General features: G+C 38.8%; 1 protein-coding gene across 1 annotated transcript in view; it reads left to right on the top strand.

Annotated features, from left to right (window-relative positions):
* The window catches only part of DNAH14 (dynein axonemal heavy chain 14), a 2,550,346-nt gene that overhangs the window by 2,410,872 nt on the left and 117,640 nt on the right, over nucleotides 1-21,834 (top strand). The window contains 1 exon segment of the mRNA XM_044060213.1: nucleotides 18,897-19,054. Coding sequence (XP_043916148.1) covers nucleotides 18,897-19,054 — 158 coding nt within the window.

Here is a 21,834-nt window from a genome sequence, read left to right as displayed (position 1 = left end):
TATTTTTGCATGCATGTTTTTGTCTCTTTGCTGCAAGAATTAAAGTGCCTTAACCTGAACCTTATGTGTATTGGTCTTTGAAGTTTTTTCCTTTGACAGATTGGTCCTTCGGACCGGAAACCTCCACTTTGACCAGATCAGACAGGCCAGGTGGCTTGAAACCTACGGGGAAGAAACCACATTGGTTCTTCTTATTTGAAAAGACCTCCGACTGAATTGTCGTCCAAAAGAGGCCAGCCACTGTTCTGATCTGCGACTGAAGGGCGGGTTTACCTCGAACCAGACGATCAATCACGGAGGCTCAGGTAAGGTGAGATTTATCTTTTTCTGTTTTAGATCAGGGACTTGATTTGCATTGTCTGTCAGGGGATTTGTCTTGTACAAGTCAGGGACAGGAAGATTGCAGTCTTGTCATAGATCAGGGAAACAGAATAGGTAAGGCAGTTATTCTAGATAGACTGTGAAAAAGAGAAATCGTGGTACCACGTAAAAATAAGAAGGGTTACGTAACATTTCGAAGATTAGAATAAAATGGGAAATAAGTGCACGAAAAGATCCCAAACTCCGCCTTTAACTGAAGATGCGAAATTTATGCAATTACAACGTGCCGATAATGTTAAACACTACTCAAAATGGCTTAATAAGTATGAATTTGATGGTAAATTAGAAAAATCCTCACTTGTTAAACTTGTCAAACAGCTTAAAACTGATCCCAGAGGTCAGGTAAAAAAGCAACGTAAATTAGGGATTCCTCAGGCACACAGGTGGATTGAGGAAGCAAACCGTAGGGAACAAAAGAGTAATAATTCAAAAGCAATGTTTTTAGATAAAGAGGACAATAACTTAGTAATAGCATCGGCCCCTCCACCCCCTCCACTTCCCTTACCAGCAAATGAAGCGAGTGGACAAGCTGGTCCACCCCCACGATATCCTGCTATCCCTGCAAAAGCAACACCGTTTGTTAGAGATCCCGTCGAGACCAGGTCTCGAACACGGGCAGGAAACTCAAAAGGGGACATTGAGTTATATCAAATGGGAGGAAGTTCACGATATATGAGTGAAGAAGAAATATGCCCACTTATAGAAGTACCTAATCCTCTGGCAGGACAAGAAGGACAAGACCCAACTCTCTTAGTTTACAGACCGTGGACACCGGAAGATATCTGGAAAGCCACTGAGGGAATTCCCCATCCAAAAGTTAATTTTAGAAAATTTTTAGAAGACCTACAAGGCATGAGGTTAAGTTATAACTTAAACGGAGAAGAAGTAGAACAAGTAGTCAGACAAATTGTGGGACCAGATTGGCACATGATCAGTGGCAACTGGAATCCCCGTGACGCAGAACACAAACCCCTCCCACATAGTAGCGCAGAACTAGACAACAGAGTGAAAGGTCTTACAGACCAAATCTCTGAGAAATGGAAACCTAGGGCAGACTGGACTTGCATTAATCAATGCATCCAACAAGAAGGTGAAACTGTTGACAGATATTATGCTAGATTATTAGAGTGTTTTAATAACCATTGTGGAATGCAGGTACCTGAAGATCAAACACATGATTCCCCGTATGAGCAGCAGTTAAAGAATTAAAAAAGAACTCAAGCTGCCAGGTAAAGCACTCTACTTACAAAGCACAATGAAATGAAAAAAGTATAGAGTGCACCACGACCAGTAGAAGTCTCCAAAATGTTCATTGATAAAATGAAAAAAGCACAAGCTCATAAAGATAACTCCACTTTATTGGAAGCAAAAACTGCAGAAACAGGTGTGAGCGCTTTCGCGTTGGCTTGCAACGCTTCATCAGACATAAAAAAGTACTGCTAACTCCATCTTTAAATATGTTAAAATCACATGACTTCACATAGATTTAAAAGGGCAATGAAAAAAATCACAATGATAAAAATAACAACTAGTAATACAAAAATAAAAAATAATAATAATAACATGCCCTTGGAGATAATATAAAACAAAAAACTACATAATAATAATGTAACAATCAAAAGAATTAAAAATTACGTTATGTAAGAACTCCATATTAATGTTTAAGTGACCTGGCTGCTAATGAAGGCTTAAGACTAAGCCTATCATTAAGCCCAAACCTGTGTGCCTGGAGTTTCAAGATCCATTTGTTTTCCCTTTCCTCTACCTTGTTCTGTAAATTACCTAGCCTTGCGTCTATGTGAACTAATTCTAAGACCAGGAATTTGAAACTATGGGTACTACCAAGCTCAGTAGTATGTTTGGCCAGGGCGTTGAGTGTATTGTGCTTATTAATAGCATATGTGTGCTCCCTTATGCGCTCACGTAAAGATCTTGTGGTCATTCCCACATAAAATTTGCGACAAAGTTGACACTCAGCCAAATAAACTAAATTAGTAGATCTACAAGTGGCATGGTGTTTAAAAGCATATATTCTCTGTGTAATGGGATGTGTGTATGTATGACTGTGAGAACCAGAAATGTATCTGCATTGGTTGCAGGATTGGCAAGCGAAAGTTCCCTTCTTGTGGGTGATGTCTGACTGAAAACTGTGGGGTCTATCATAGCATAAAAGTCGATTGAGGGACAGCATATTTCTATAGGCTACCCTGGGTCGGGTCTCAATGAGGGATCTGATGTTATCATCTATCAGTAAAAGATGCCAGTGTTGATTAATGATTCGTTGTATATGATTATTCCTATTGGTATATGGTATAATAATTCTATTGCAAGTGGTTGTAACAGGAGGTTGTTGGCCTGTAGGACAAGCAGGCCTTGTAATGAGTGGAGCACCCTCATTGGATCTTCTAGCATCACCTTCAAGGATAGCCTGATTAACTAACTTTTTGTTATATCCTCTAGAGATGAAATTTCTTGCTAAACTAGTCTTATGTTTATGATAGGATGTATCTACAGATGTTAACCTAGAAACCCTGGTGGTTTGATTTCTAACTATATTCTTGTAGATATGTGGTGGATGCATGCTCCCTCGATGTAGAAGATTGTTTCTCCAACAGCTTTTTCTAAAAAGCTCAGTCTCAAAACCATGTGACCTCATAATAACTTTGATGTCAAGAAAATCTATGCTGACTGAGGAATGATTACAATCAAAGGCAAGAAAATCAGTTGACTTGTTTAAATACTCAACAAACTCCAACAGTTGGGAGGGCGTCCCATCCCATAGGAGAAACACATCATCCACAAACCTGTTGTAAAATCTCAGGTGATTAGAAACACTAGGGTCCTCAATGAATACAAAGTTATGCTCCCACTGTGCCAACACCAAATTAGCATAGGCATTGGCACAGGGGGTCCCCATTGCTACGCCCTTTGTTTGTAGAAAATATTGATTCTGGTAACAAAGTACGTTGTTCTCTAGAATGATCTCTAAAAGAGACATGTACCTATTAATAGTTCGTGAAGCTACCTGATTACGTAACAATAGTGCTCTAATATACTCCATACCTTGGTCATTCAGTATGGAGGTAAATAACGATTTAACATCTAAAGTTACCAATAATATATTGTCCGTGCATGAAAGGGTATCATTGAAATTGGCCAAATTGTGTATAAAACTGTTGGTATCCTTTAGGATATAAGCAATATCAGTTACAATCGGTTTAAGCATCTTGTCGAGGTAAATCGACAAGGGTTCGGTCAACCAACCTCGACTGGATACAATAGGACGTAGGGGTGGATCAGAGGGATCTTTGTGTATTTTAGGGAGCCCCCTGAAAGATGGTATAAGGGGCTTCTCTACCAAAAAATAGGTGTATAACTCATTATCAATAATACCAGATAGCAATAAATCATAAAGCATGGCTTGCACATCTCTGATCAAGGTGTTTAACTTATAGCCTGGTATGGATAAATATGTTTCACTATCTGTGAGCATAAAATGCATTTTGTCATCATATTTGGAGCTGTCCATAATAACGACAGCTCCCCCTTTGTCAGCTTGTCTAATAGTGATATTATTGTTAAAGAATGTATTTTTAAAAGGCAGTATTTTGCCTATAAGCAGCTTTATTACAAAGCACATGGTAGATCATCGTACAAGTAGACTACAGTCACTACTTGAATATGCTAGACATGCCGAAAGGCATTTTAACAGTAAAAAGAAAAAGAAAGCCCAAGTATTTTCTGTAGAAGATGGAGCAGAAGTTTATGTAGTACAGTCCAGGAAAAAGGGCAAGAATAATGCCCAGGGAAACAAACAGTCTGATCAACGATCAGAGGACTTTGAAGGGCGAAAGAAAAGGGGGGGGAGTGCTTTAAATGCGGTAAGAAGGGACACCTGGCAAGGGATTGCAAGAAAAACAAGAAGGCAACTACGGAAGATAAGGAGGGTGAGGACTGACTATATGGTAGTCAGGAATCACTAGAAGGGGATAGTGAAGAAAGGACAAATGAGAATGTGATAGAGGGAGTAGAGGATGTGACAGAAGAAATAGAGGAAGTGCAGGAAGTTACGGATAGTGAAGAAAATGAAATTTTAGACTTAGCTTTATTGAGCTTGGAGCTCTATTTAGCAGACACAAAACCAGAAGTTACACTCCTGGTAGAAGGGAGGGAAGTCACATTTTTGTGCTACTCAGGGGCATCACGGACCCTGGTACATCCCTCCAAACTGCCAGAGAACTCAGAGTCACCTGATTACATATTAGTGAAAGCAGCTAATGGACAGCTGTATCGGGAGCCCCTCTCCCATAACATTGCAATAACTGATCCTGTTTCAGGATTAACCCAGAAAAGCAAAATTGTCATTTCTGCAAAATGCCCAGTAAACCTCTTGGGCCGAGACCTTATGCAACTATTTGGCATAGCAGTAGTTCCAACTATGCAGGGTATGGAAGCACAGTGACAAATTGATACTTTTGCAGTGTGATCGGAGGGTGAAACATTTTATTGGTACAGCCCGGACTTAGTTACGACTGATCCAGGGGAAGTAACCGAAGAGCTGATGAACGTAGCCATCAGCAAGTTCCCCTCCCTTGACATTGATAAACAACATTTGTTGCACCGTACTCTGTATTATTGTAGCGCATCAGGACCTGATAAGGAATATGAACAAAAGTTGTTTAGAAACCGTGCAAACAGGTTAGTATTACGTAATCTGTACTGGGACATAAAAGGGAACAGTGTAGTTAGCTGTTCATTACCCCAGGAGTTCTTTGCACTTTATAAATTTAATTGATTACCACATGTAAGCTTAACCAAGGACAAAAATGTGAAATGGGCAGACCTAGGAGAAAAAGTCACAAGGTGGAAAAAACAGACAGTGTTAGAGCTGTCAGAACAGGGAGTACAAACGCAGAAGTTAAATTGGATAACACAGACACACCCAGCTGCACACTTGCAGTCTAGCGAGGACAGCTGAATAGCACTCTTATCAGAAGTGGAAGAAGATGCCTTACAAGGCATACCAGAAACTCTCTGGCCAACGGGCAAATCAGATGTAGGACTGATTCGTACAGCAGGACCAGTTACTATCATGCCAAAGTCAGTATTTAGACCACAAAAGAGACAGTATCCCTTGAGAAAAGATGCAGAGGTAGGAATCAAACCTATTATAGCAGCTTTACTTAAGGAAGGAGTACTGGTGGAATCACCTGATTCACCATGTAACACACCCTTATTTCCTGTTAGAAAAGCAAATGGAGAATGGCGTATGGTCCAAGATTTACAAGCTGTAAATGATGCAGTAATACCAAGGGCACCTACGGTGCCAGATCCACACACCCTGTTGAGTGATTGGAAACCTCAGCAGAAATATTTTTCTGTGGTAGATATCAGCAATGCATTCTTTTTGATACCGATACACCCTGACAGACAACATTGGTTCGCATTCACATTTCAGGGGAAAAGGTATACATACACATGACTACCACAGAGATATTGTGAAAGCCCAACAATATTTTCATAAAAAATGGCAAGCAACTTGACGGGATTTACCCCACTGAGAGGCAGTCAGATTTTACTTTATGTTGATGACATCCTGCTGGCAGCCCCCACCCAGCAAGATTGTAAGGAAGATACTGTAGCATTGTTACAATTTTTAGCTATTTAGGGACATAAAGTAAATAAAAACAAATTACAGCTTTGGAAAAAGCAAGTTAGACACCTAGGATATGTAATATCCAAAGAGGGCAGAACATTAGATGAGGACAGAAAAATAGCGATTTTACAAGCACCGAAACCCACTACCAAGAAGGAAATTATGTCTTCCTGGGTACGACCAACGTTTGTCGGAGCTGGATCCCAAACTATGCTTTGGAATCTGCACCGCTGACCAACTTGATATACAAGAAGCCTATGGCAGCACAGGATTTATTACAATGGACTCCAGAAGCAGAATCTGCTTTCTGCAAATTGAAACAGTTGATAGCATCCTCATTAGTTTTAGGATTACCAAACTATCATAAACGTTTTTTCCAAACAATGGATTGTAAGCAAGGTTATGTGACATCAGTGTTAACACAGCAGCATGGGGACAAGCAACGCCCCATTGCTTACTATTCATCACAACTGGGCCCAGTGGCGCGGTCATTGCCCCACTGTGTACAAGCAGTAGTCGCAGCTGCAATGGCAGTGCAGGCTTCGGACTCATTAGTGTTGTTCCACCCTCTCACATTGAGAGTGCATCATGCAGTCATAATTATTTTACTGCAAGAAAAAGTAGCATATCTTTCTCCTGCTAGGCATCTTTCCTGTATGACTATATTGTTGAGCCAACTTCATATGACAATTGAATGATGTACAACTTTGAATCCGTCTACCTTGCTTCCAACTCCTGCAGATGGCACACCGTACAGCTGCCTGCAGGAGATTGAGCAAAAGACACTGCCTAGAAAAGATCTTACGGATGTTCCCTTGGATAATGCCGAGGTGACATATTATGTGGACGGCTCATGCAAAAGGGGTCCCACAGGACAGAACCTAGTAGGATATGCAGTCGTCTCTGATACTGAGATTGTAGAAGCAAAATCTTTACCACACAACTTATCTGCACAAGCGGCAGAGCTGATTGCCTTAACACGGGCATGTACCTTAGCAAAGGGTAAATGTGTGAACATTTTTACTGATAGCCAGTACGCTTTCTCTACTGTACATGTTTTTGTGCAACAGTGGAAAAATCAAGGAATGATAACATCTACTGGCAAATCAATCAATCATGTGCAGTTTATTTTAGATCTTTTAGAATCTATTCAGTTACCTCAGAAAGTAGCTATTTGTAAATGCATAGCTCATACCAAGCAACAGGATATAATTTCAAAAGGTAATGCAAGGGCTGATACAGCTGCAAAGCAGGCAGCTTCAGAAGCATTTCTTTTGAATGAGGAATTACAACCTTCTGAGATCTTAGACTTAGAAATGTTAAAAACAATGCAGACACTTACTATGCAAGTTGAGAAACAAAGATGGATAAAACGAGGAGCAATTCTCAAGGAAGGGCTGTACATCTCCAAAGAGGGAAAACCGATATTGCCATCTAACTTGTTTAGATATGCAGCTTTGTTGAGCCATGGGCAATGCCATGTCTCAACAGGGGGGATGGTATATTTAGTGAACTGAGTGTTCACAACATATGGATTCATAAACTATACTAAAAATTTTTGTTTGTCATAGGTTCATACTAGGCTAATTGCCCTTGTGAGCCATTTTAAGCCTAGCCAATTATCCCTTGTAAGACTCAAACCCTGTGCCTTGTGTTTGTAAGGCAAACACCTTAACCATTAGGGCACCCTCCCAACCCTCATTAGGCCATCCTCCCAACCCTATGTCATGTTTGTAATAAACATCATGCACAAGGGGCGTTAAAGCCCAAGCAGGGGAGTTTTCCTGCATCACTGTATCCATTCCATACTATCTGTATGGATTTCATAGAACTGAACAAATGGGAAAATAAGAAGTATTTTCTTGTCATTGTAGATATGTTTTCCAAATGGGTGGAAGCTTTTTCGACCAAAAATCCAGACGCAGCTACTGTTGCGAAAACCCTTGTTAAAGAAATTATTCCTAGATTTGGCATACCGGAAAAGATCTACAGTGACAATGGCACACATTTTGTGAACCAAACCATGCAACATCTGAGCAAGTTTTTCGGAATTTCTTTGAAAAATCATTGTGCGTATTATCCACAATCTGCAGGGTTGGTAGAGAGGTACAATGGGATGTTAAAAAATAAATTAAGGAAGCTCATTGAGCAAACACATAGAAATTGGGTGTATTGTCTGCCCCTGGCACTGTTGAGCATGAGAACTGTTCCGAAAGCAAAGGGATTGACTCCTTTTGAGAAGTTATTTGGGAGGACATATTATATACCTCAGTGGAAACCTCTCATACCTGCAGATCAGGAAGTCGACTGTACACTCGCTGAGTATATGAGGAGAATGTTGAATTCTAAACACCTTTTGCAGTTTAATTCTGTTTCAGATACGGAACAAACCAGACCATTGGAAGCAGCAGTAGTCCCAGGCACGTGGGTCTGGGTGAAAGTCATCAAGAGAAAAAACTGGACGACACCGAAGTGGGAAGAGCCATACCAAGTGCTACTGTCAACACCCACTGCAGTCAAGATCGCAGAGCGAGCGTCCTGGATTCACCTGACACACTGTAAACTGGTTAAAAACTTTGAGCTAGATAAAAATCTTGTTACTGTTACATCACAAGTGTAAAAATGACAAAAATCCAGAGCATACAGGAATGCAGAACAACCACAGAAATATTGCATGATCATCCTGTTAACTACATTGATCTTTTTGTTGTGGCCTTTCCTTTTTCCAGCCACACAAGCTAAACTGAATAAACGCGATGCGTTACTCATAGACTGGCATCCAAACTTTAATACTTACCAAGCGATCAAACATGTGTATGCTGAGACTTTTAATGTTTCAAATTGTTGGGTTTGTACAGCTATACCAACAGCGTATGGGGGATTATTAATGACTGCAATCCCCCTAGGGGTCAATGAGACCTGGGAAAACTTGGTTTATGATACTACGACCGTTAAATCACAAGATAAAATAGCATTGCACCTGCCTGTTACACAAAAGCGAATTGTGTGTTTTTATAAAAATGATACTGTCCAGGTGGGTTGTAGTAATTGCAATATGACTGTTCCTTACAAATGTTACACCAAAGCTAATAATGCAGGTTCTATTTGTGATACAAACTATGACATTTCTTAAATCAATGCACAGAACAATTAATGAAGTACAACATAATCCTGTTCTTTTTAAGCAACTGCTTATAATAAACAAGAAAATGTTTCATGCAGGGCAAGCATATATTAATAGTAAAGTTACTACTAAGGTGGAAGATTGTTATTGTGTATGTGGCAAAAAGGCCTATAAATGGTTACCTGAGAATTGGTCCGGCAGTTGTTTTTTGGGTTACCTGGTTCCAGCCATACGACACACTGCAGTTTTGCCTCGAGGTAAAATTCAAAATGCACGAGAGGTCACCAAGAAACCTGTCAGAAAACCTGAGAATCCAGTGGGACAGATCAAGGCGGGCTGGAGAAACCATCATTCCATGGGCGATAAACTAACACATATGGACTTGAGTGACACTGTCATATCGTGGGCAGGCATATTACCAGCATATGGAGCAGTGAAATTGATTTGGGAGCTGAGAAAACTGTCTAAACTCCTCAAAGTAATGAGCAATGCAACTTTTTCTACTCTCGAATTAGTGACTGATGAATGCCATGAGAACTGTGGTGCTTCAAAACCGCATGGCTCTTGACTTCACCCTAGCGGCGAGAGGTGGTACGTGTGCTTTAATCCAAGAAGAATGCTGTTTGTATATTCCTGACAACCAGCACGAGATAGACAGCCATCTTGAGGTGATTCAGCAAGTGTCGACCATGACCAAACCAGGTCCAAACCCACTGATGGACTTTTTCCAGAAATGGTTTGTGGGGTGGGGTTCCATCCTAATGAAAATCTTGATTGCTATTTGTGTAGGAATGCTCCTCTTGGGAGTATGTGTTGTGGCATCCCCTGCATGAAAAGATTGATCAAAGATTTTATAGATTTGTCGGTTTCTGAAACCTTATATCAAGGTACTGAGCTTGATGAACTATTGAAGACTGAGATGCTTTCATAAGTTAAACTGAATGACTTTCTTAACTGCAAATCCAAAATGGAAGAGGTTAGGAAAAGAAACAAATCGTTTATGCTTTTGAAAGTAGAATAAAAGTATTAATAGGGGGGAAATGTTAGAAAAATATGTATTAATATGTGTGCATTAGTGCCTTTTTAGACGCCCAAAATTGGGTTAATACATTTATTCTGCTTTATACTGAACAAATCCATATTAATGGCAAATGCTTTCTGACCTTGTATTTTGTCAGCACAGCTAAAATCTTGTTTATGACTTAGGAAATGTACTGAGAAACAGATGGTTTTCTGCTTGATTAGGAAAATAATGAATAGAACAATACTGCTTTCTATAATGTTATTAAACTTAGACAATTAGCCCTGTCTGTGTTATGAGAACATAACCAGCTGCAGGAAGGATAGATAAAGTGGAACAAAGACTGCTTGAAGAATATGAACTATAATCTGTGATTGCTTTGCGCTCGAATGAGTAGAGTACCTTGAAATGTAACACAGCACTGTAGAAATAATTGCAACTAGCTGCCGGTCTCCAAGGCCATGTTATTTTTCCAAAGTTTTCTCATGAATCTAGAAGTGTTATGTATCAGCAGAAAATCATGAGCAACATCTGCTGTGAAAAACAATATTGTAAACTTGTGATTAACTACGTCAGCTTCAGTAGGCAATGTCTTGTAAGAATAGTATAAGAATGGCTTCACTTCCTGATTTTAGTTAGACAAACTCTATATTTTTGCATGCATGTTTTTGTCTCCTTGCTGCAAGAATTAAAGTGCCTTAACCTGAACCTTACATGTATTGGTCTTTGAAGTTTTTTTCCTTTGACATAAACATTAAATTACAAAATGTCAAAACTCCCAGTATTGCATCTTGTACTTTTGATAAGGAGTCAGCAACAAGGAAGGGGGTTTGAAAAGGTATACATTGACAGGACAGATGATGTTAGATTAGTTATCCACGGAGATACCGGCTGTACTCTAAAATGTTCATGTCTGTGAATACAAAAAAGGCTACTTTACAAAGTAATACTTGTATGTAAGTAAATGACAAAATATATATTTAAAGATGCCAAATCATAATTATTTGGCCAAAAAAGTTAACTCAGTGAAAATATTAGTTTTAGATTAGTCAAATGCATGGATTAAACACCAAAGAAGATCATATTTTCCCTGTTTTGAATTCTGACACTAATAAAAGGAAGTGGTCATTTTGCTGTATGTAAGTGTGCAAACTGCCAGCCTTTCCTTGTGGCCTAACTCAGTCAGGTCAGTCATTATACAAAAAGTTATTTCTGCACTCTGCTCTTCCTCTTTTACAAATGGCACAGTATCACTCACCATCTTTGATTCAAAATTTGCTGGCCATTCTTTGTTTCCCCTTCTGCATTCTTTAATGGAGTTGCTTCTTTTCAATAACAAGTAATACCCATTCTCTGTATCATATACTTTGAGTAAGACCAGAAGAAATATTTTTTTTATTTCTTAGAGGATCATAGGAGGTTATTAGGCTAACCACCCCAGGGCCCTTACATGCCTAGCCAAGTTCAACCCATGTTCCCAAGAGTGTCTGGTTCAAGCAGACACTAAAATTATCATCTATTACCCCTGTCCAAAAGGGACACAGGTGGAATCCCCAGGGTGAATTTCTGGTTACCCATCCAATCATCCAAATTACACTTAAATAGGGCCAGTGAGGGGCTTTGTTTAACATGAATAGGAAGCTTGCTCCAATGGTGGGGCAACCTCTATGAGACAAATCTGTCTCTCCAGCAAGTTCTGTTGATGTTGCATACCAGGTTAAGGTCCTTTGAGCGAGTGACCTGTCTGCCATTTGACTTCTGAATGTGCAGCATTTCCATTAAACCTGGGTCAGAGATTACTCTATATGCAAGGCACAGGTCGCCTCTGAGCAGTCTGTACAACACAGAGTAAAGTGACAATGATTTCAGTCATCCACATAAAACAGATCTTGAGGACCTTGAATTTTCTTTGTAAGGAACATTTGTGGTTTCTCCATTTGCTGCAGGTGTTTGGAAAGGAACATACCAAAGGGAGTGTTGTACTCTAGGGATAAATGCTAAATGTAAAGATGTGAAAACTACTGGGTTTCTTTAGTACACATTCTGTGGAATCAGTATGGTCTACAGCTCTACTCTATCACTTTTTTTAACCTTAAATCATTTTTATTTGCTCCAGTGTTACTCCAGTAGCTACATCAACACCATTTTTCACCATTAGCTAGACAGCACTCCAAACAGGTCTTTGGAAACATATATCCAAAACATCATTACTCACTCATTCCAAAAGCACTTGTCAGCTAAATCTGTAATATGCCATGGATGTATTTGAAAATTATATTGTATATGCATATTTTGCTCTTGTGTAACTAGTTTTATTATACGTTCTTATGGCATTTTTGACATGGCTCACTACAAATCTGCTCATTACAAATCATCTGGTCATCATATAAATGTCCTGGGCATGCCCTATTCATTCTACTAGGCATGTCCCACTGGAAGGACACCCTGTAGTAGACCTAGGACTTATTAGGAATCCTTGTTTATCTCCTAGAATGAATTATAATCTATGCCTGATGTAACTGAAGCTTGGCCTGTCATGCACAGTGTATTACTTCTGTGACCCTCAGCAAAATGGAAAGAAAGTGAAGTTAAGTGAAAATGAAGTTGTGCAGATGATAATAAGATGGTGTGATTCCAGGAAGGAGACAAATTTCAAATGGCTAGGTGTGGGTAATGAGCTGTTATAGGCAGAATGAAGAACTCAGTTGCAAGGGGGTCTGTGTTAAAGAAAGAGAATGTGATATGGCGATATATGCAAGGTAATAAGCCAATGAGTATAGGAAAAGAATTAGTAATTTTTACACATGAGTTTTTCACAAAATATGAAGCAGAATTCATATAAGAAATAAATGACTTGGAAAGAGATGTCAGTGCTCATAAGGAGAAAAAAATCCATGTGATGCTGACTATAAAAATGACAGATTTTTAAATTGCAAGAGATTACATTATCGTAAACTGAATGAAACACCTAAAACCGTGAGAAAGATTTTAAGTCTTCTGTAGCTCTTTCAGTCAGTCAGAACTGTAGATATACCAGATGAGGACTGTGGTTCCTTTAATCAGACAAGAGGCAAGTCATATTCCAGTTCCTTGCCCCATGTATAAATCAAAATCTTTCTGAAATCTCCAGTACATGTGTGTTTTGATTCTCCAGTTTATGCAGCCTTTGAAAACAACTCTGTGCCTTTATTCAGTTACATTTTTTTAGTGTTAAGATCCAGATAATGTAGTCAGTAAATGCTGTAATTATTGTGTAATTAAACAAGTGTGATACTGATATTGTAACTGCCAACTAAATTTGTAACTGACAATGTAAAGATGTTCTTAAAGTGAAACTGGATTTGTGTGGTGTGTTCTTCCTGGTCTTAATTACAAAACAGGTTAATATTCAATTGCCTTTACCTATGTATTGCTGGTTGACTTTTGTTATTTTGAAGACTGTAAAGGTCATTTCCACAACCTGGTTACCAGGCAAAATCACTGTTATATTTGTTTAATGAGAGTTACCCTCTATGAATTAACAATGACTTGCCCCACTGACTTCCAAGTTACTCCAGAATTCACTCATTCTTTGTTTCTCCTTTCTCTCTTTTCTTTCCTTCTTTCTTTAGTAATTATTAGCAGTATCTTGTAAAGAAATTAGTCAAGTTAAATGGTGTACATAAGATGCAGGCCACCATAGTTTAAATATCTTCAGAACCTAAGAAAAATGTATCCTTAGCAACCTTACAAACACACATCACAAACAGCACCCACAATGAAACAAACATCTAAGAGATACCCTAACTTAGTTCAAAAGCTCATAAGGCAAACCTCCACATAGTCCAATATCTCAATCATAGGTAATGCATAGTGAGTTTCATTGATGCACTACTTACAAGGCCGTACAAGGAGAATCATGTTCAATTGCCAGGATTTACCACATTATGCAAGCACTCACATCCGTGCACTACATGTACACATATGACATGGTCATAGTAGATATGAGTGTAAATGACTTGGGATGCATCTCCTGGACTATATGAAAAGAAACATTCTGGTATTCTCAGCATATATGTTTGACGCTAGGTCTTGAGCAGCATTCTACCATAATCAAGAATGATGCCGCAATATGAACAAATATTACTGATTTCAACAATTGGCTTAGCTTCTAGTGTTATTCAAAAGGGGTACAATATATATCAACCTGGGAAGAGATAATAGTCAGCCACAACTACTTTCCCAGGAATGGCCTGCAACTCTCATCCCAAGGCTTTTATATTGGCTAACTCTCTTTTTTAGGCAGTGTCAGTCTTCTAATACTTCTAACATGACTAAATAGAATCTGGATAACATTAAGGTAATACTGCTCAATTTTAGGATCCCCTAACAAAACATTCCCTCTATATAAGCACTCAGTACCCTGGAACACTTTGATATATGTATCATCACAGAGACCTAGTTCAAGTCCATGGAAAGCACTATGTCAAGATTTCAATGCCTAACACATTTTCAGACCCACTGCATTAGACAAAGGCACTAAAGGCAGTGGTCTGTCCTTATTCTTTAAAAAAAATTCCTCGCCAGACTCATTAGACAAGTTAATGACCTGGATCTCCTCCATGTCCATCTTAACTTTTTGTTAACAAAATCCTTTATTATATTGTTTCCAAATATAGGACCCCCTGTCTAGACTCTCCTTCAGCCCACACCTCCTACCTAACTAGTATGGAGTCCCAATGTATTAAGCCAAGCACTATTCTCCTAGGACTATTCAACTACCCCTCCATAATCTGGAAGATTTATACATCCTCAAATGTGCATGCCAAGTAATTTCTGGACTTTAGCAGTACAAACTCCTAGACCAGTTAGTCTGCAACCCAACATTGGGCAATAAAATCCTGGACTTGGTCTTTAACAATATGGGGCAGCTTTGCTCTTCACCAGTTATTACTTACTTCCTGGTCATATGACATCACAAGTCAATCAGATTCACTATAAGAGTGAAGCCTGAAACATCTTCCAGTGCCTTGGTTTTCAGAGATTATGCAAAGCCTAATCAAATGAAATGATCTGGCTAAATTTAAAAGCCCCTTCTATCTTGATGATTCCACTTCTTATGCATAATCCTTTACTGTCAAATTATGTGTGTATGTTAATAACTGCATAGATGCATCTGCTCCCCCTCAGAAATAAATACAATGCCAAATTAAAAAATAAAACCCTGTGGTAGAACTCAAATATAAACAGGCTTTATAATAAAAGGAAAAAAATTGCACACAAAAATAAATCAAAAGTTCAAGATGCAAAAATGTTTTTGCTAAACTAAACAACAAACTCCAGACCCTGATCAAATCAACCAAAGCCAGATGTGGTGCAAAAATAGCCACCAGGTGAAGGACAACCATAAAGTCTTCTTTAGCTATGTTAAAAATCTCAGGAAAAAACAGTATTGTACAAAGTTAATAGTAAATTATATCACATCCTCAGACTCAGAGGGCATAGCCAATGTACTGGCAAACAGATTTAGCTCAAATGTCACTCTCTCTCCCTTTCAACATTCTTAGATCACATACCCTCAGCTGCACCATCCAGATATTCCAAGAACAAGTTTTCAAGGTGATTTCTAAGTCCAAGAACACTACATTTATAGGGACAGATAGCATACCAGGCTGCCTACTGGTCAACCTAAACGTGACTTGTCTAATCTCCAACAAAAGCTTTTCAATATCAGCCTCAAAATAGGCTACAGGCTAGATGAATGGTGGAGAAAAACAGACATTCCCTTTCAAAAAGACGGGGCATCAACAGACCTGGGTAATTATACACCCATAAGCCTGATCAGTCTCATATGTAAGACCATGGAAGTTATTATTGTGGAATTAATAAATAAGATGTAGGTAATGTACAGCTTCTCAACCCACCAAGTTCAAATTTATCAAGGTCAGGTCTTGCCTACTTAACCTGATTGATTTCTTTGAAGAAGTTACTGAAGTAATGGACAAAGGCAAAACAGTGCAGACTGCATATCTAATCCTTGCAAAGGCATTCCGTGCCTTCATATACTTGGGTATTGTAGATAAACTCTTCAAATTATATTTCAGTCTCTATGTAACTCATTGGATAGCAAACTTGCTCACAAACAGAACAAAGAAAATTAGGGTGGGCAGCTCTACTCCTGCAAAACACCTGTTACTAGCGGTCTACCACAGGGTTTAGTCCTTGGGCCACTTCTCTTTTATATTTAGTTCTTAGAGGTCAAAGCTAATGTTAACAGTTTTTGGCTGATCAGTTTTGCAGATTTGCAGATAACTGTAAACCTGGTGCTGTCATAAACTCCCCAGTGGCCAGCAAGATCCTCCAAGAGGGCCTGACCCAAGCAAATAGCTAATATCAAAACTCTGGACTAAAACTAAATGCCAAGAAGTATATAATTGTATCCTTTGGCAAGCATGTCTCCCCTTTTAACTACCATACAAACCCCTGAAAATTGATCCAGGATCTGGGAACCTATGTCTTTTGATCGTGTATCTACTTTTATAAAGAAGTTATTTTTTCATTGCACAGTGTATATCTAAAGATATTGTGTACATGTTCAGGGATGTAATTGGTCCACTGTATTTAGCAAACATTAGGCCGGTTATCGAGTGTAATGCCCTTTTTGGCATGTAGGTGTCCAAACACTTGTCACAACTGGAACAGTCGCAATGTTTTCATGTTAAAAAAAATCAAGACCCTAAATCATTAAAACTATGTAGACCATCCCAAAGTCTTGTTCCTTTTCTCACTGTCCTACAGGCTGAGAGGTGAACTCTGCCTCGCATACAGAGCTTCAACAGACCCTATTTTGTCAGATCTATTACAAATTTCTAAGTCCAATTCTATCATAAACTCCTGCTCAAGGGATCTCAATCTGTTTTCCAAAATAAATACAGCATAGATAGGTATACATCACAGAGAATACCACTTGCATGGAATGGTCTTTCACTCCACATAAAGCAAAGTACTTCTCTTACTCTATTCAATCCTAATTTGGATGAATGAATGGCTGGGTTACCTCAAATTCATCCTTTGTTTAACACTCCTGTCCCTCTTGAATAGGGTAAAAATCAAATGTCTCAACATATGTTCAGCCCATATTTGATTTACTTATATAAACAATATATGGGATACAAACGACAAGGGAAATGTAAGCCTAGGCTTCTTAAGATGGATGGCGCAGTGGTGCAGCAGTAGCATTGTTGCCTCACAGTAAGAGGTTCTCTGGTTCGATTCTCGGCTGGAGTGCCTTCTGTGCGGAGTCTGCATGTCCTCCCTGTGTTTGTGGGTGTTTCCTCTGGGTGCTTTGGTTTCCTCCCACATAACAGAGATGTGTTTCTCCCCAGGTCTCCATTGAAAATTGGTTTCGTTCCAAGTCAGACTTTTCCAGTTAACAAATGTTAAATAAATAAATAAATAAATTAGATCCTCGCAGATAAGTACCTATGAAATTATAGGTTTGAATGTCAAACTAATCACTTTCTGACCTTAAGGAAGCTTGACTGTCATAACTCCATGTTGATATTTACAAGTCCTTATATATGTATCAAGACTGTCTTTGAAAGAATTTAATAACTAACTTGTTTTCATTTTAAGGGGAAGCTTATTTGAGAATCTTGTAAGGTGTTGCACAGTAAATTACTATTTGCTTCCATTATTGATAGTTAAAAAGGTTCCCAAATTTGGTGTTAGCTTCTCTAGCAGTACATTTGAATCATGTATTTTCAGCTAGAACCAGATGAGACATTGCCTTATAGACCAGGCAGCATTCTTCTCTAAGAATCCAACAGAAGGTTAAAAAACAGAAGAATCCAACAAAGTAATTAAACTTTCTAAGCCGTTATGTTCTCCCCTCTTTATATTTTTTATATCACCAGTGATATAATGCCCTACATCTCCTTTATTGTTCTACCGACAATGTTCACTTTTGAATGTACTGTTGCTACAGTCTACTGGATTCTGCTTCATGTAATGTTTAGTTTGGTTGTTATACTTTTAATATTTATGTCTGTTGCCTTGTATTCACATGTAATGTTCACCTGGGCTGAGCCTGAAAATGGTCCAACTGGATCAGTGATCTACTTCAGTTAATAAAGAATAAATAACATAAAATAAAATAAAAAAATAAAACAAAGTAAAAATTATCTCAGATTTGCCTACCATTATTTTTTTTTCTAGTTAGGAATCTGCGCTACATATTCAAGGTGTTTGAGGTCGTTTATTCAAGGGTTACAAAGCATAGTGCTGTATTCAATGATGTGTTGTAGTAATTACCCTAACTGAATATCTGGGATGGTCATTTTATTATTTTATTTTTTTTTTATTATTTTGGGCTAGTCCAACTGATAGATACTACATTTTCAGTGAGGCCCCGAGGAGGAAAAGCTCCACTCTACTACTAACTACTAAAAAAAATATACAAAAGTTATACAATAAAAAAAAAAAAAAAAATTTTAGTGGATTTTAGTGATATGTAACTGTGACAAGCTTTGCAGTCTAAAGGCATTAATCTCATTTGAAATATAAACTAGTGAGTCACCTTCTTCTTTGCATATATGCTACTAGGAAATATTGATGTTTACCTTATCAAGTACACCAAAGACTATGTTACAATAAGTTAATAAAACTTTTTTTTACAGATGTGGTTGCTTAAGTAAACTGATTTTTTTAACTCACACGTTGACTTTTCCCTTCAGGTTTTCTCACTGCAGTACTACAGAACTATGCACGAAGCAAAGGAATACCTGTGAACTCCCTTACCTTCACTCATCAGATCATTTCTACAAATGAAGATACTGAAGAGTACCTTAGCAATGTAAACAGAAAACAAGGCATTAAAGAATCTGCTTTCAAGGCAAGATATTTATTTACACATAATGCAGTAAGACTATGTGAAAATGAAATACATGCAAGTGACCTGCTGTAACTTATTTTTCTTCTAAGACTCTAGTTCTTCAGTCCTGCTTTATGATCTTGTGTGGGCAATGTCACAGTCCATTTGTCCTGCTAGTGACCCAATGTCCACAGCTTTCCACTTGAGTTACTCTAGTATGTGCTCCAGAAGATGCTCCAGGTGACCAAGGTGGGCATCAAAGCACTGATCACCCAAGAGCCTACAGAACACTAAAGCTGCCACAGCTACAGCAATAGTAACACTACTTGTCTGCCCTCAGGAATCTTCACTGCACCCTACCTGAAAGGCAGACTTAGAGGATACCACAGACATGACAGCAGTTGAGCAATAGGTGAAGTTTGTAATGACCCTAGATGGGACAAATCTTCATCCTCCATCAGGCCTGCATATTGAAGGCACAGTTGTAAAATTATAAGTAACCCATACTGGTATTATCTCGTAAAAGGTGCAGACCAGAATAATATCCCCAACATAGTCACCATGCTGGCCTGATAGATGTTCCTGCCATCTGTGGCAGTCCACCATGTTAAGCTAATGCTCTTTAGCAGCTGTAGGAACACACTGAGAATGCAAACAAAAATTTACAGCACTGAGGGTAAAAAGATGTACAGTATATCTCTGGCTCATACTCCTGAACTTCTGCTTCCCACTGGTGGAGCAGATCAGAATGGTGTGGCTTAAGTCATTGTAGCTCTGGATAAAACCCGGGATGGAGCGTTGCTACGTGACCTTCACCTGTTTTTTTTTTAAAAATGGCCATCATAATATATACAAGTAATGTAATGGCTAACAGATAGGTAGAATATTTGAAAATTTTAATAAGCCACAAAACTTCATTGCAATCTCTGTACAAGAACAGGAATATTTCTGCTGTCTTTGGTACACCTGCATTTTAGAGATGATGAGATAGCCATGCCCATATACTTGTTCAAATCAAGAAGCATTATGGTGGACTTGCACATAGAAACACATTCTGGATTCCCATTTATTGCAAGCTACATGCACCCAAGTGCCGTAAGATGCATGAACACAGATCTCACACTAATGGTTGAAAAGTTTGTACATGGCTTTTGCTAAAAGAGAACTGTAGCATCACAAAACCTTTAAGCAATTCTGAGATATTTGCACAATATGGTCCAATTTGCATGCTATCTGTACTAAATTAAGAAGATTGTTATGGCATAAAACAACACTACCATGTTAAGCTTAACAGTCTACATTGCACCACTTAAAAGTAGTGTATATAATGATATAGAGTTGATCATTATAAACAGAAGTAAATATAAATGGGATGGTAGTATACATATTGCATAACTGTACTGACATAGTAGCCTGTTGAGGAATAGGAAAGCATACTGTGTTATTGCAAGTGTTCCAGTTTGCTCTACATGGTCGGGGCAGCCATGACTAGCCAGGGTAGATATTCCATGAACATAGTGGTAGGACAGCAGGCAGCATATGTATGAAAATACTGTGATATGAATACATACAGATGGCTATATACACAACATGCAGATTCACACAAATGTATAACAGCAGAGACATGGGTGGCAAACCAGGGGTATATTAGCAGTCCCTCATCCACTGGTCCAGATTCTGCTTGAATAAAAGCAGGGAAGAACTTTTCATGTGGATGAGAAGCCTACTGAGGGAAGGGAAATCCTCTGCGTGCAGGGCTCATTATTAGTGGTGTCATCCATAATGAGCCGGAAGATATATCAAATCTACTGGCAGACAAATTCAGTTCTAACTTTACCCCTCTCTCCTCCTCAACCTCCCCTCAGGAAATACTATCAAATATCACTCCCCATACTATCACTAGAGAACAGTTCCTCAATGCTCTTTCTAAAGCCAGGAACACTGCATTGATGAGCCAGACAATATTCCAGGATGCCTTCTAAATAGAATGAAACATGTCCTGTCAGGCCATCTGTAATTGTTATTTAACCATAGCCTTCAAACACGCTTCATGCCTCAAAAATAGAGAGCAGCAACAGTCATCCCTCTACACAAATGTGGACCATTTACACACCCTGGAAACAACAGACCCATAAGTCTCACTAGTCTCATATGCAAAGCCGTGGAAAGGATTATCATGGAAATGATTGATAATGACAAAGGAAACCTACAGACATTGGACCCAATTCAACTTGGTTTCGTCAAGGGCAGATCATGCCTACTCAACCTGGTGGACTTCTTTAAGAAGGTCACCAAAGCAATGGATGAGGGCAAAATGGTTCACACTGCCCACCTTGACCTGTCCAAGGCACTTGACACAATATCACACTTGGACATTGTGGATAAACTCAAGAGTTTAGGTATAAACCCTTATGTCACCCTGTGGGTTGCCAACTGTCGCACAGACAGGACCCAGGAATTTAGAATCGGTGAGTCCACCTAAACAAATAGGCCAGTCACAAGCAGAATCCCTCATGGATCAGTCCTTCTTTTTTGCATTTACTTTTCTGAAGTCAAGACCAATGTCAAGAGCCTCTGGCTGACCAAATTTGCAGATTGCAAATTAGGAGCTATCAAATAATCCCCCATGACACCAATGTTCTTCAGGAAGGGCTGAGCCAGACAAATTGTCTCAGAGTCATATACTAAAACTGTATGCTAAGAAATGCATAATAGTATCTTTCAAGAAGTCACCCACCCCTAGTAACTATCATATTGACAATACATCCCTAAGAGCCGACCCAGTAGTAACAGACTTGGAG

Source organism: Protopterus annectens, chromosome 1.part2, assembly GCF_019279795.1.
Source record: "Protopterus annectens isolate FY-2018-M chromosome 1.part2, PAN1.0, whole genome shotgun sequence".
NCBI lineage: Eukaryota > Metazoa > Chordata > Ceratodontiformes > Protopteridae > Protopterus > Protopterus annectens.
Note: the sequence above shows the minus strand (reverse complement) of the source record. Positions and strands in the feature narration are given on the sequence as shown.